This window comes from Cokeromyces recurvatus (genome assembly GCF_025118155.1).
Source record: "Cokeromyces recurvatus strain NRRL 2243 chromosome Unknown BX663scaffold_11, whole genome shotgun sequence".
NCBI classification, from domain to species: Eukaryota; Fungi; Mucoromycota; class Mucoromycetes; order Mucorales; family Mucoraceae; genus Cokeromyces; species Cokeromyces recurvatus.
In genome coordinates, this window is record NW_026251397.1 from 142617 (window position 1) to 156213 (window position 13597).

Sequence of the window (13597 nt, forward strand, 5' to 3'; positions counted from 1 at the left end):
TTCCTGTTGTTGTTACAGCATGTCTATCAAGTAATGAAGCAAATTCAGAAAAGGCAATAGGTTCCCCATTTTGACCCATTTGCTGAATGTCTATTATTGGAATATGCTTTCATATAAATATATTAATTATAAGAATATCTTGATTTCTTTATTTAAAAAAAAATATGAAACTCACTGTATTATCTATAGGTAAAGTAGAATAAACCGCCATTATATCCTGAGCATCAATGACCCCATCTTGATTCTGATCTAATAAACCAAATAGTTGATGTAGACTATAAGTATTTGAATTCATTTTACATGAAGTATGAATTCAACGTATTATTAAAGAGGACTCTGTATTAGATAAGGAAAGAAAAATAAGAAAAAAGAGGAAGACTCATACGATAAACCAATTGAATGAAAAAAAAAAAAAAAAAGAAAAAAAAAAAGGGGTAATAATAACAAAGAGTTCGGAGAGGCAAAAAAAAAAAAAAAAAAAAAAAAAATAGGTGTGCCTACATGTAGTCAGTTGCAACACTATTATTGTTATTGCAATAGCCTTGTTTAATAATTTATCCCTTTCCTCCTCCCCTCCCCCCCCCCACAAAAAAAAAAAATTAACCTTTATTTTTAATGATTTTAATTGGTTTTATAAGCTTATTATTGTAATGACATTAAATGGTTTATCTCTTTGTGTAATACATTCATTATTCTTCTTTTACTTTTACAAATATCAAGATAAAAGAAAGTGGTATTACTTTATGTTGTAATAATCAACACGAATAGATTCATAATGGACACAACGTAAATAGTTGTTAACAAGAGTAACTACATCTGCTGCTGTGTCATTCTAAATGTTTATTTTTTTTTTTCAATGATGTTTGAACAAAAAGTAAAATTTGGTTCTTTCTATAATTGAATGAATTTAACCATAAAACATGTAAACAATAAAATATAAACTAAAATTATTTGTTTTGTTTTTTCTAGAAAATATTATTAAATTTACGCTGGTTTAACTATTTATACATTTATGGATAAACAATAGTAGTAATTGGAAACATAAAAATATAAAAGTAAAAAGAAGTGTCTTTTCTTTTTTTTTTCTCTTTTCTTCTTCTTCTTCTTCTTTTATATAATTGTATATATGATTCGTTTAATATGAGTCAATTATTACAAAATCCTACAACAAGAAGAATACATGTTATTATTTATAACTGGAGTCAGGCATCAAAGACATCAAAGGCTTTCTTTAGTCTGTCTTTATTAAATCTATTATTACAAGTAAATTTACTCTATCAAAGAGAGAGAGGGGAATATATCATACTTAATTTTCTAGTATTATCTATTTAGGTTACTTTTATTTCAAGTACACTTTATACTACTTGGAATTTATCTTGTCAAGAACCTTTTCGGTTGTTTTTATTGGCTCATGTTATTCAAAGTGCAATCGCAATATCATTCGATATTTATTTATATTTTGGATATTCAACACATCATGAAGAAGATGGTAGAAGTGGTAGTTTTGTATATTTCTTAAAAAGGTAATTATGAGTAGAATCATTTAAAGAATAAGCATTCATTGTTAATCATGCCTATTTATTTAATAGAATATTAAATCTCTTTGCATTTATTATATTTCTCTATGGAAATTACTATTTATTTTTTGACTCAGTTATTACTTGCGATTTGACAGCTCCAACTATTTACAATTTATCTTACATCATTGTTATATGCGAATATATTTTATATGCAACACCTATTTTATTTTCAATTATTTCTTTTCTGTTCATGCCTTGTCTAACTTGTAAGTAGAATCATGAAAGAGACTTTATTTTTTTTTTTTTCGTAGACTAACGTATCTGTTGAAAAAGTTTTAAGCAACATAATTAGAATAAAAAGAAACAAGTTGGGTATTTCTCAAAAGGAAATTTCAACCTTACCAATCTATCAATTATCTACAAAAGAGAAGGAAGAAGAAGAAAGATGGTCTTCAACAAATACAATTCCTATTATTTATATACCTAATGATCAAGATCGTCTATGCGTTATTTGCTTATCAACTTATGAAAAAAATGATATCTTGTGTAAATTATGGTATGTAACATGTATTATATGAATGAATGAATGAATGTTTAAAGTATGTATCTCTATCTATAGGTGTGAACATCACTTTCATAGAGAATGTATTTTTGAATGGCTTAAATTAAATGCTGTATGTCCATTATGTAAGCGAGATTGTAGAAAAGGAGGAGGAGAGAATAAGGAGGAACACCAACATACAATGAACATACCCGTATAACTTGATATGAATGTAATTTTATACTTTATGCTTTCTATATATACTACTACTACTACCTTCACTTTCGTCGGTCAAACAGATGACTATTCATAATACCCGTTAAAATAAATGATGTATATAATTATTTCTCTTTTTTCTAATACACGCATAGTAAAAAGGTGAACCACTATTTTACGGTATATACATACATAATACAACATAACTTGTCTGGGGGGAGTGATGAAGTTGTGTTCTTTATTCAACACATTATAGTCTTCCTAATCCTTGTTATAAACATGCCATCATTACTTACTACCGGAAGGAGGGGGAGGAAAAAAGTGATTTTGTTGATTTTAGAGGTGAATATATATATATATATATATATCTATATATATATTTGTTTCAGAAGGACTGAGAGTAACGATATCCTGCTTTAAATAGAGCAATGATAAGCTTAACCAACTGCAGCCTCTACCCCATTTTATATATATATATTCATAGAGAGAGAGAGAGAGAGAGAAATAACATAAAAAAAAATTCCTTTCGAGACTTGTAGTATACTATTTATTAAGGGTAGAGCGTTATGTATACAAGTCAATATGATAGATTCGAGTATTTTATAATTTTAAGAATGAAACAGGATTGTAAAATACAACCTGATGACATTAGTTGATAGACTAGAATAATATCTTATATTTAGCTTGTAACAGAAGCTCTTTAGATCAAAGACATTTCTAACTTGTTTATTCTCAGTTTGATTCAAATCATCTTCAATAAAGAATTTTTATTGTAGTAGATTATATATCGTTCCTAGAAATCCATATCCTTTCTAGAACAAAAAGATATATATATATATTTTGTTAAATACACAAAAATAGATATAAGTCATATTTAGAGTTGGAGACTATGATTTATATAATTGTAATTTATTATCATTATTATCTAATAAATCATAACCATGACACTCTCTGATCTGTCGTTTTTCGGGAAAATTATGCCGCTTTTTTTCGGGAAAATTGCATTGCAGTTCAATTTTTTTTTTTTTCATAATCTAAACTAGGCAATTTTGATGTCTTTCATATTATGTACTACATTGAGAGATTCTTAAATTAATATAAAGAAGAAGATGATGATGATTCAACATTCAAGCATAGATAAATAGTTACACCTGGTGATACATGCATTCTATTCTTATTGTTTTACATACTTAATATGTGTAATCAGTACCTTTTTTTTTTCTTAGACTATGACTATAGAGAATAAGGTGCCTACAGTAACTATTATAGGTGCTGGGTAAATAATAAAAATTAATATCTACATACCGTTATAGTCCATAATAATATTAATATAAATATCTGTTATTATATTTATTCATGTGCGGCGTGGTGGTGGTAGAGTAAGTGGTATTTGTGCATTTGTTCAACTTCAAAAAAAAAATTAGGAATAAATGCCCATGTCTTTGAATTAAATAAAGATGTTGGTGGCGTCTGGTTTCAAAATACTTATCCATGATGTCGATGTGATGTGTCCAGTTATATGTACAGTTTTAGCTTTGAAATGAATCCAGGTAATAGCAAATAAATATATAAAGGATAGCTGATAGCTTTATATATAGACTGGTCTCAAAATTATAGTGAACAAAAAGAAATTTTAAATTATCTGAAAAATGTAGCCTCAAAATATAACATGCTTGAATATACAGATTTTGAGACCAAAGTAATAAGTGCTATATGGCAAGAAGGGGGGGGAATGGAAACTAGAACACAAGAGAATAAAAAAAAATGCTTATAACCAAAAGACAGAGATAGCTTATTTTGATCTAATATATTCTGCAATGGGTACATTAGATATACCTAATGTTCCTGAATTATTTAAACCCTTTCATGGACCTATTATACATTCTGCTGAATGGGATCATTCTATTGATTTTACAGGAAAACGTATTGCAATCATAGAAAGTGGTGCAAGGTATGTATGTATGTATGTATGTATGTATATGTATATAGTGCAATACAGACAATACCTCATGTTGCTAAAAGTGCTGCTCAACTGATAGCATATCAACGATCAGCACCATGGATTATACCACAAGTCATATCAAAAACAGCAAAAATCCAACAACTTTTATTTCGTAAATTTCCTTTCATCTTATTTATCTATCGTCTTTACTTATTTTTTATAGTAATCGTCATGATGTATATGTATTATAAACTGAGTTACATTTATTATCTTTTTTTTTTTTTTTTTTTTTTTTTTTTTTTTTTTTTTTTTTTTTAGTTTGAGGCTCTTTACATACTCTTGGGTTATCCTCGATCGTTTTTTACAAACTATTTGGCTACCAAGATTATTTCAAGACACAAAAGGACCATAACTCAATTAGGTCGAGTGGACCTTTTAGATAAGCTTTTGCCCAAGTTCCAAATAGGCTGTAAAAGAGGGGGTTATTCTGGGACCTATTATGAAGCAATAACTAGACCAAATGTATCCATTGTTGATGAACCTATTCAAATTGTAGGAGAAAATTCTATCACAACCATGGATGGAGTAAGTAGAGAAATAGATATTTTAGTATTGGCTACTGGATTCAAAACATATGATACTACGTTGGATAACATACAGAGTGAGTAGTATAAATTACATAGATATATAATTGTGTTCATCAAGATATGAATGTGAATCTGTAGTTATTGGAAAGAACAACCAATCGTTGACAGAACTTTGGAAAACCGAGTCACCTCATCTTTACAAATCAACTATTATGCATGGATTTTCCAAATCTATTCTTATTACTAGGGCCATACAGTTATTTAGGACATAATTCAACCATTTTTAATGGTAAAAACGTAAGTTTAATGCATACCAGAAGAAAATAATTATATAAAATGTGTCTAATATGCTACTAGGCAAGTCATTTATTCTATCAAGAGTATTAAGAAACTGATTTTATGTAAGCATAACAAAAGAGGGCCAATGATTGAACCTAAGCTCAAGTCTCACGATGATTACATGAAATATATCAGATCCTGTTTCAAAGATACTACTTGGGTTTCCTCTTGTATCTCTTGGTATAAAAATGAAAAAGGACACGTTATCCATTTATATCCTAACACAGTGATCAAATTTAAATGGGAGCTTCTTTGGCGCTTTTATGAACATGATTATTATGTATAGAAAGAAGACACAGACACCATAGCATAAATATGATTCCAACAAATGGGGTTACATTTTATTCTCCGGAAAGAGGTTTTTTTTTTCTTTGATAAAAATAAAGTAACACATTTAACAATAAGAATTGAGATTGAATATTAATGAAAACAACAAGCAATGAACAAGAAAAGCGGGGGGGGGGAAAGAGGGAAGAGGCAAACAAAAATAGACTTCATTACTGTATCCCTTTTTTTTTCTTTTTTACCTTTTCCTTTCCTTCTCCGTTTTTTTTTTCTTTTTTTAATTCCTTTACCTTTTAAAGGATGAATTTAATAACAAATCTACTCAGTAAAGTATTAGGGCTACCTGAACCCACCTTACGTCTCTTGTGCACTGTCATTTCAGCATACCCAGTAGCTAATCATTATAAAAAGAAATTCTCAAGTGAAAGAGTCCAAGCCTCTACAGCTGCAGAACGTACTCAATACATTCTCCTTTCAGGACTAGCACTCAACTTTTTTTTAATGGCTTTCAAATCTACCATTCATTAGTGACCATTGCTATCAGCTATGGACTCTGTTATGTATTTGGAGAACAATTAGGCGATCGTCAACTAGCTGCAGCTGGTGTATGGATCTTCAATGCTCTCTACCTCTTGGCTGGGTATTATTTTATGCAAACAGATGAATATGATATCACCTGGACCATGACACAGTGTATTTTATGTTTGCGTATGATGGGATTTGGATTTGATTATTATGATGGGTCTAAAAGAGTCACTGTAGCAGGACCTCCTTCAAAGACCGAGCTAAAGGATCCCAACAAAGAAAATGTACACAAGATGACATTAAGAGGAACGGCAGACAAAAAGCCAGCCGTTGATTTACCATTGTCCTTTATGGCAGATACCCCTTTAGTAACATTACCTAGTATTATCGATCTTCTCGCTTATGCTCTCTTCCCATCTGCCTTTTTAGTCGGTCCTCAGTTTTCATTTTCATTGTTTCAAAAATGGATCCATGAAGATTTAAGAGATTTACCTCATAGTGAAAGAGAGGAGCGTAAACGTGCACAGACGGTATATACATGGCGTTGTGCTATTTTAGCCATCCTCTATTTAGGTTTGCAGCAAACAGTAGGCGCCAAGTACTCTACTTCCTATTTATTAACAGATGAGTTTAGAGCATTGGGTTTTTTGAAACGTGTATGGATTTTTGCTGTTACTGGTAAATTTACTTACAATAAATATATTGGTATTTGGTTGCTAACAGAAGGTAAAGTAAATTGAAAAAAAAAAAAAGGGAAAAGTTAGGTTATACAAACCCTTTTTTTGGGGAGGGAGGAAAAGAAAGAATAAAAGGGACAGAGAGAGAATGAGAGCATATTTGGAGAATTCATTTAATGAAAAAAAAAAATTGCAGGTGCAACTGCATCCTTTGGTATCTCCTTTGAAGGTATAAATGAAGAAGGACATGCGCAATATGGTGGATTAGCGAATACTCTACCAAGTATATATGAGAAGGCAACTTCAATTGATCACGTCATCAGTGCTTTTAATATCAATACAAATCTTTGGTCCAAATACTATGTCTTTAAGCGTCTCAAGTTTTTGGGTAGTAAAGAGATATCTCAAGCAGGAACATTGGCCTTCTTAGCGATATGGCATGGTTTCCATGCCATGTATTTTATAACATTCTTATTAGAATTCCTTTATGTTCAAAGTGAACTTGTCCTTCGTAGACGTCTTGTGCCTCTCGTTGAACCATATACCAAGAAGAATGAAGTTTGTTATTATGTATGGAAAGCAGTTGCCTGGATTACCTGCCAGTTATGTATTACTTATGCAGTTGTTGGCTTTGACCTCTTAAAGATAAGTAAATCAATAAAAGCCTACAGCAGCATCTACTTTATTGGACACATCCCAATTATCGTCATTCTAGGCATCAATCAGTTTTTACCCAAATCAAAATCAATAACAAAGAAGAAAAAGGGACAATAAAATGTTATGTATGAAATAATAAAATATATATATATATATATATAGAAGCCATCCTATTATACATTTTCTTCCATTATTATTAAAATATATGTTATCTATTTCTTTCTCTCTTTATTTATTTATTTTTTTAAATACTTTCTAAATTATTATTATTTTTTTATTAAAAAAATCTTTTCAATCCTTTTTTCTTTTTCTTTTCCTTCTCTTCGGGTTGTACTGCTGTATTTGTTTTATCAGATCCAGTAAGTGACATATTGGAACTCTTATGACTTATGCGAGAAGATGAAGAGTTAAGATGCATATGTGACATGAGTGAGCTAGTTTTACTCACTGGATCACTCGATTTTGAATATGAAGTAGGGGGTACATAAGGTGCAATTATAGTTTCTGTCAAAGGAATAGGCTTTTTCAATTGACTAAGATGTTCAACAAATGAAGCAGGACGTAATATCTCTGTTGTGCCGATAAAAACATCACGATTGTATGTCTCTGCTATCTCGTAAGCTGATCGAATTTCAGAATAAGTTGCACCACCAATTACGAATATAATTAATTTGGCTCCAGTTGAAACACGTGAAGAATTCTATCCGAAATATTTACTTTCAGTAACATGTAAAACAACAATTAGAATTAAAAAAAAAAAAAATATACATATTTGTATATAACTCTACCGAAATTGTACTATTTGATTTTCTAGACCAAGTAGGTTTAGTAGTACGAAGTGAGACACCACTTAGAGCCATACCACTACGACCAGGAGAATGACCATATCCATCTTCAGATGAATCCATATCAGATTTTCTAGTAAAAGCAAACTGACTAGGATCAAGCATATTAGAAAAATGTGCCTAAATCATAATCATGGTTTTTAAAAAAATAAATAAATGATGAGTGACTTTCACAATTAAATATTCTTTATACTTACATCCATTACTTTCTTCAAAATAGGAACATAACGAGAAAGTTCATAGGGAGCTTCTTCATCTTTATTCCTTCGTTGTCTTCTCTTTTTTAAAAATGATACTTTTTCTTGTCGACGAATACGAGTTAGTTTGACACCTATTAGTGGTAAATTGTTGATAGCATCACGCAACTCTCCCTTTAGTTTCGCATGTTCCAATAATTTGATCTTATCGTCTTCAAAAATACCGCCTTCTTTCCAAATAATATATAGCATAAGTAAACGCGCTTTATCAACAGGGCTACAAGAGTGAGATAAAATGTAAATACGTAAGATAAAGAATATACAAAAAAAAGAATTATACCTAACATGCGGATCATCTAAAAGAGGTACCATATCAAGAACAATCGTTTTTGGTGTCTCTCCTTCAGCTGTTTCCCCTGTTGCCATATTTTGTTCCAAATTTCCGACGGAATTTAATTTGTGTCTTTCAAAATAAGACATACATTCCTGTGCTATACTTAAGTGAGCTGAGTACTATAATTTTATTAATAAAAAAAAAAAAAGTATGTCAATAATTCCCTCCCTTTTTGTTTTTTGTTTTTGGCTAAGTATACCTTGGCTTTCAAGTCTTGATACTGAGGAAGGTTTGTTAACATTTCCTTCATTTCTTTTAAACTTTTAGCTGCATTTTTTGGACCTGAATTTCTGTTTTAAATAAAGTTTAAAAGAGTTAATAATGATTGTTCGCAAGTTTAATTTTCATTATTTTTTTTTTTAATTTATTTTTTTTTACCCGGCGCCTACAGCAGCTTTATTTTCAGATAAAAATTCATTAAATTTTTCTATCAAACGATCTGAGCATTCAGCAATATGCATATGGCGAATAGAGGTATAGATATTATCTTCTTCATCCAGGATAACATCTTTTGAACCCATTGATCCGTCTGCTTGATGAAATTCATATGAATATTTGATGCCTCTATGATTTTCTGTATCTTGTACAGGTAATAAATCACTAATCATAGCTTGATATGTAAACTCATGCAATAAAGGTGCGGCAGGATCAATTGAACGATCGACAATCAAAAGAGTGGCTCTTGGTTGAGGTGGATTATTAGGTGGCTATAATAAATTTATAAATAAAGATATCAAAAATTCATTTATACACATTATTTACTTTACAGGAAAATTTGGATTTAGTCTACAAAAGTTATCAATCTCTTTCTGAAGTGTATAAGCCAACTTGCTAGCAGGAGAGCCTTGAGGATGAATACCGCCTTCACATTGTGACTGAAATCTAATAATTGGATCTTCGCCTAAAGTAGCACATACAGAAAGTAACTTGAAGAAGAAATTTAATATATTTCAAATCCAATTATAAATATTATTATTATTACTTGTTTGGCAGTTATTTTCAAGGATTCATCCAGATTTTCTATACGATTTTCACCAAATACAGATAAAAAGCTGGTATGAGGATCGACAGTAAAGACAGATGATTCATTTACTAATAAATATATTAAAGTCAGAAAATAAAATAAAATAGAATAAAATAATATAAAAATAATATAAACAATGAATATACGAACCCATAAAGTCTACATAAAGCTCTTTTAGACTTAAAATATATTCTGAAGCCCCATTTGCCTTTAATTTTCTATTTAATTCATCAAAGAGTTGATCATTCAAGCCTATAAAAGAGAATATTTTAATTCTTTTTTTTTTCGGTTATTTTTTTTTTTTTTTTTTTTTTTTTTTTTTTTTTTTACCACTTGTGAAATGAACATGTGCTGCTTTATAAGTAGGTGGCTTTGTTGAAAAGTCATCCACTAAACGTAAAACTGATTCACGGCATGGAGTTAAGAAATAAATAGCTTCTAAAGTAGGATAAGGCTGACGTCTCTTTTCAATATTTTCAACAACTATGAAGAAATGAATTAAAAGTTTAATATTAATTTATATGTTATAAATTACTTTACGTGTAACCTAAATATTAGAAAATAAACAAATAAATACACATCTTTTATTCGCTTTTTTTTTTTTGTCATAATAACTTACATTTTCCTCCAAGATGTCAAACATTTTACAAGCAGCATTCAAAATCTGCATACTTTTTGAATCAACAACAATGATCTTCCATTTTTCCGGTGGTTGAATGGATCTGATGGTATCCATTAAACCTGATTTCGTTTATTTTTATAACATTGAGAAAATAAAAAGGTTATGATCAAATCTAACAGAGTTTATATAAACTTACGTTTTCGCATAATTTCTGTTATATTCGGCATGTTTTATAAAAAGATTGCAAATGTAAGAGAAAAAAAAAAAGGAGGAGGGAAAGAAGGACTCTATTTCTTATAGTATAAAGAGATTAATATTATTCATTTCTTAAAAGAAGAGGATTACCTTTTATCAAATGGTGATTATATAAAAAAAAAAAGAAAAGAAAAGAAAAGGAAAGGAAAACAGTCAATGCTTTATTCAAGGAAAACCAATTTTATGTACACCCTCTTTCATTTAATTTTATTTATTTATTTATTTTTATTTTTTTTTTTTACTGCAACATGTGAATTGTTTTCACGCCCTTTAATTTTGTCAGGAAATGAATTTTTCATTAATTTATTTAATTCTTTTCATCATTAGTGGTATTATGATTATTAGATTCACCTCTTGCAAGGTATCTTAAAGAGACGAAATCAGCCATTAAAGCAGTTTCTTCTTCAATAATTTTAAACACACTCCTCATATCTTGACCATTTCTCTTTAACAACATGATAGCCTTTTCTCGAATACCTTTGTTTTCCTCACTTAGTGCTGCTATCAATAAACAGATACGTTGTAAGGTAAATAAACCTGCATCAAGACGTCTCACATAGAAATCCTCTTCAAATTCTTCATATTCTTCTTCATCCATCCTTGTCTTGGCTTCTTCAAGTTCTTGCTTAACTGCTTCATCTCTTTTTTCATATTGTTCTTTCATCTCAATCAATCGATCTACTTTTTCAAAGTTATCCTCGGTGAATTTAAGTATAACTCTCATTCTTTGTACGTCAGTTTGAGTGAGATTTCTTAGTAATGATAAGATAATACAAGAAATATGTTCTATTTAAAGATATATGTTAATAACCTATTGCCTTTAATAAGATGATATATCTATACTATACTAACCTTCATCTTCTGATTCACTAAAAGCTGAATGATGAGATTTTTTTAATTTTTTATTACCCTAAAAGAAAAAAGATAAGTACATACATACTGTTTTTTTTTTATATCATTTACCTTTCCCATAAAAAGAGGAAATAAAACCTTAAGACCAGAGGCATCTACAAACCGAATACATCTTTCTCTACTCTCTACTCCATTCAATGCATAATTTAATACTTTCACAGCTCTAATTCGGGCTAATGTTCGTTCTCTAATATAAAATAGTATGAACATGAGTCTAAGGTAAAAAAAAAAAAAAAAAGCATATTTCGTATTCACTTACTTCATCATAATAATCATTAATTCAATACCTTCTGATTCTAAAAATCGTTTCTTATTTTCAACTTCATTTAATAAGGAACACAAAGCATTAAAGAAGTTTTCAACCATTTCTGATTCATCTTCAGAAGATGCATCTTTACGTCTATAAACCTATATAATAAATAAATATATAACTTTTCTTATGTAATAATCATAATGAACTTTACAGATAAGGCTCTTAAAAGGATATCAACACCATCTAATTCACCCACTTTTAAACGAATCTCTATAATATATATGTGTGTGTGTTTATATGTTTATAAGCCTTTGTATGATTTATATTAAATACTCTTACCTCTGTTATCTTGTAAAAGAATGGAAAGAATTTCACTAGCATATTCAATATTAGCATCAAATCCTTTGACTTGTAGTCGTTTAAGAAGCCATGGTAGAATATCTGTTTTTAATGCTATATTTTCAGCATATTTGGGATCTAAAGAAATGATATTTTCAAAGATACTCAAAATCTTAAACACGCCTTGACGATCTGATTCTTCTTCTTCATTCATACGACCCAGATTTTGTACTAATAGTTGTAAAAGTTCACCCTCTAGCATGGCATCGACAAAAGCCTTTATTGATTTTTGAACTTGGTCTGATCTTTCTAAATCTTCTTCAGTTGTGCCAACATCCTCGTCTATTAATTCATTAATTAGATCGATGGTATCAATTGCAATGTCTGTATTTTCATGACTAAGTAATGACATGAGCGAATTTACAGTTCCAAGTTTAATTAATTCTGGATACATGTGAGGTGCTTCTGTTAAGGTTAATAAATTCTTAATTTCTTCATCTAGATCAGCTTCTGATTCCATGAATTTTTCTGGTTGATCAGCATATCGCACTCTCATTTCTTGATTCTTATTAATTGTTTTTTCAAACTTCAAAATCATTTTTTTAATATTATTTATTGATAAAACTTCAGTCTATGAAATGGTATGTCATTATTTATCAACTGTAAATCTGTCTGTCTATCTGTCTATCTGTCTATCTATTTACCTCTTCTAACTCATACTCATCTACAAGATCTAAAATGTTGCTTTGCTCTTCTGTTAAACCACCACCAAAAAATCGGCCTTCTTCATCTTCAAATTCAGCATTATCCTGATATTTTTCTGCAGTATACGCAAGATCTTCGTCATCATCTCCAATATATCGTCTTTTACTATAATGTTCATCATCCATATTACTTTTACTACTTTCAGCTATCTCTGTTGTTGCTTCAGTTGCTTTATATTTATTAAAGAAATCTATATCAGGTGTAGCAGGCATCTTTCTTTTATTGCGTCCAGCTGGAATGGCTGGAATCTACTTGAATAATATAATACATGTTTAACATTTAATACATAAATAATAAAAGGAAGTTGTATTTATTTATTTTTTAAAAAAAAAAGAAAAAGACGAGAGTATAGAGCTGTTTACCTTGAAGATATCATCAATATTCATGGTGGTGAATATACGTGTTTTTTTAGAAGAAAAAAGAACAAAATAAAAAAAAAAAAAAAATGATTAGAACCCAGAGCCCTTTTTTATTTTTACTATTATTTTTTTATTTCAAGAAAATTTTTCAATTGGATAACTAGGGCAAATACAACTTTTAATGCAGTAAATATTCACTTGAAAGAGGTTTCGTTTGTTTTAGGCAGCGAATCTCTCTCTCTTTTTTTTTTTGTTAGTAGTAGCAGTATGATTCTTCATATTGAGGACTTTAGATCATCTTGAGCTTCTTTCCTTTATCTTTATCTTTGGCTGTTATGGTTGA

The 13597-nt window shown here is 29.6% G+C and overlaps 3 protein-coding genes across 3 annotated transcripts; 1 reads left to right on the forward strand and 2 right to left on the reverse strand.

Moving 5' to 3' along the window:
* Positions 1-1140: 1140 nt before the first annotated feature.
* On the forward strand, positions 1141-7406 carry BX663DRAFT_551487 (MBOAT, membrane-bound O-acyltransferase family-domain-containing protein; the record flags this gene model as incomplete). Its single annotated transcript, XM_051531284.1, has 15 exons — positions 1141-1263; positions 1333-1506; positions 1832-2076; positions 2140-2194; positions 3504-3553; positions 3895-3976; positions 4059-4228; positions 4267-4441; positions 4538-4880; positions 5054-5103; positions 5186-5325; positions 5757-5884; positions 5959-6681; positions 6829-7281; positions 7348-7406. 15 exons carry the CDS (start codon positions 1141-1143, stop codon positions 7404-7406), a joined length of 2970 nt encoding a protein of 989 aa, XP_051383164.1.
* A 160-nt stretch (positions 7407-7566) lies between these two features.
* BX663DRAFT_530884 (Sec1-like protein) lies at positions 7567-10450 on the reverse strand (the record flags this gene model as incomplete). Its single annotated transcript, XM_051530345.1, has 9 exons — positions 7567-7989; positions 8078-8254; positions 8332-8608; positions 8672-8844; positions 8925-9015; positions 9104-9432; positions 9493-9600; positions 9708-9817; positions 10438-10450. 9 exons carry the CDS (start codon positions 10448-10450, stop codon positions 7567-7569), a joined length of 1701 nt encoding a protein of 566 aa, XP_051383165.1.
* Positions 10451-10854: 404 nt separating this feature from the next.
* On the reverse strand, positions 10855-13329 carry BX663DRAFT_507750 (Catenin-beta-like protein). Its single transcript, XM_051527385.1, has 8 exons — positions 13258-13329; positions 12835-13143; positions 12131-12761; positions 12003-12061; positions 11798-11946; positions 11590-11725; positions 11479-11536; positions 10855-11412 (listed from the first exon to the last, which is right to left on the reverse strand). The coding sequence occupies exons 1-8, from the start codon at positions 13279-13281 to the stop codon at positions 10934-10936; spliced, it is 1845 nt and encodes a 614-aa protein (XP_051383166.1). The 5' UTR covers positions 13282-13329; the 3' UTR covers positions 10855-10933.
* Positions 13330-13597: the final 268 nt, after the last annotated feature.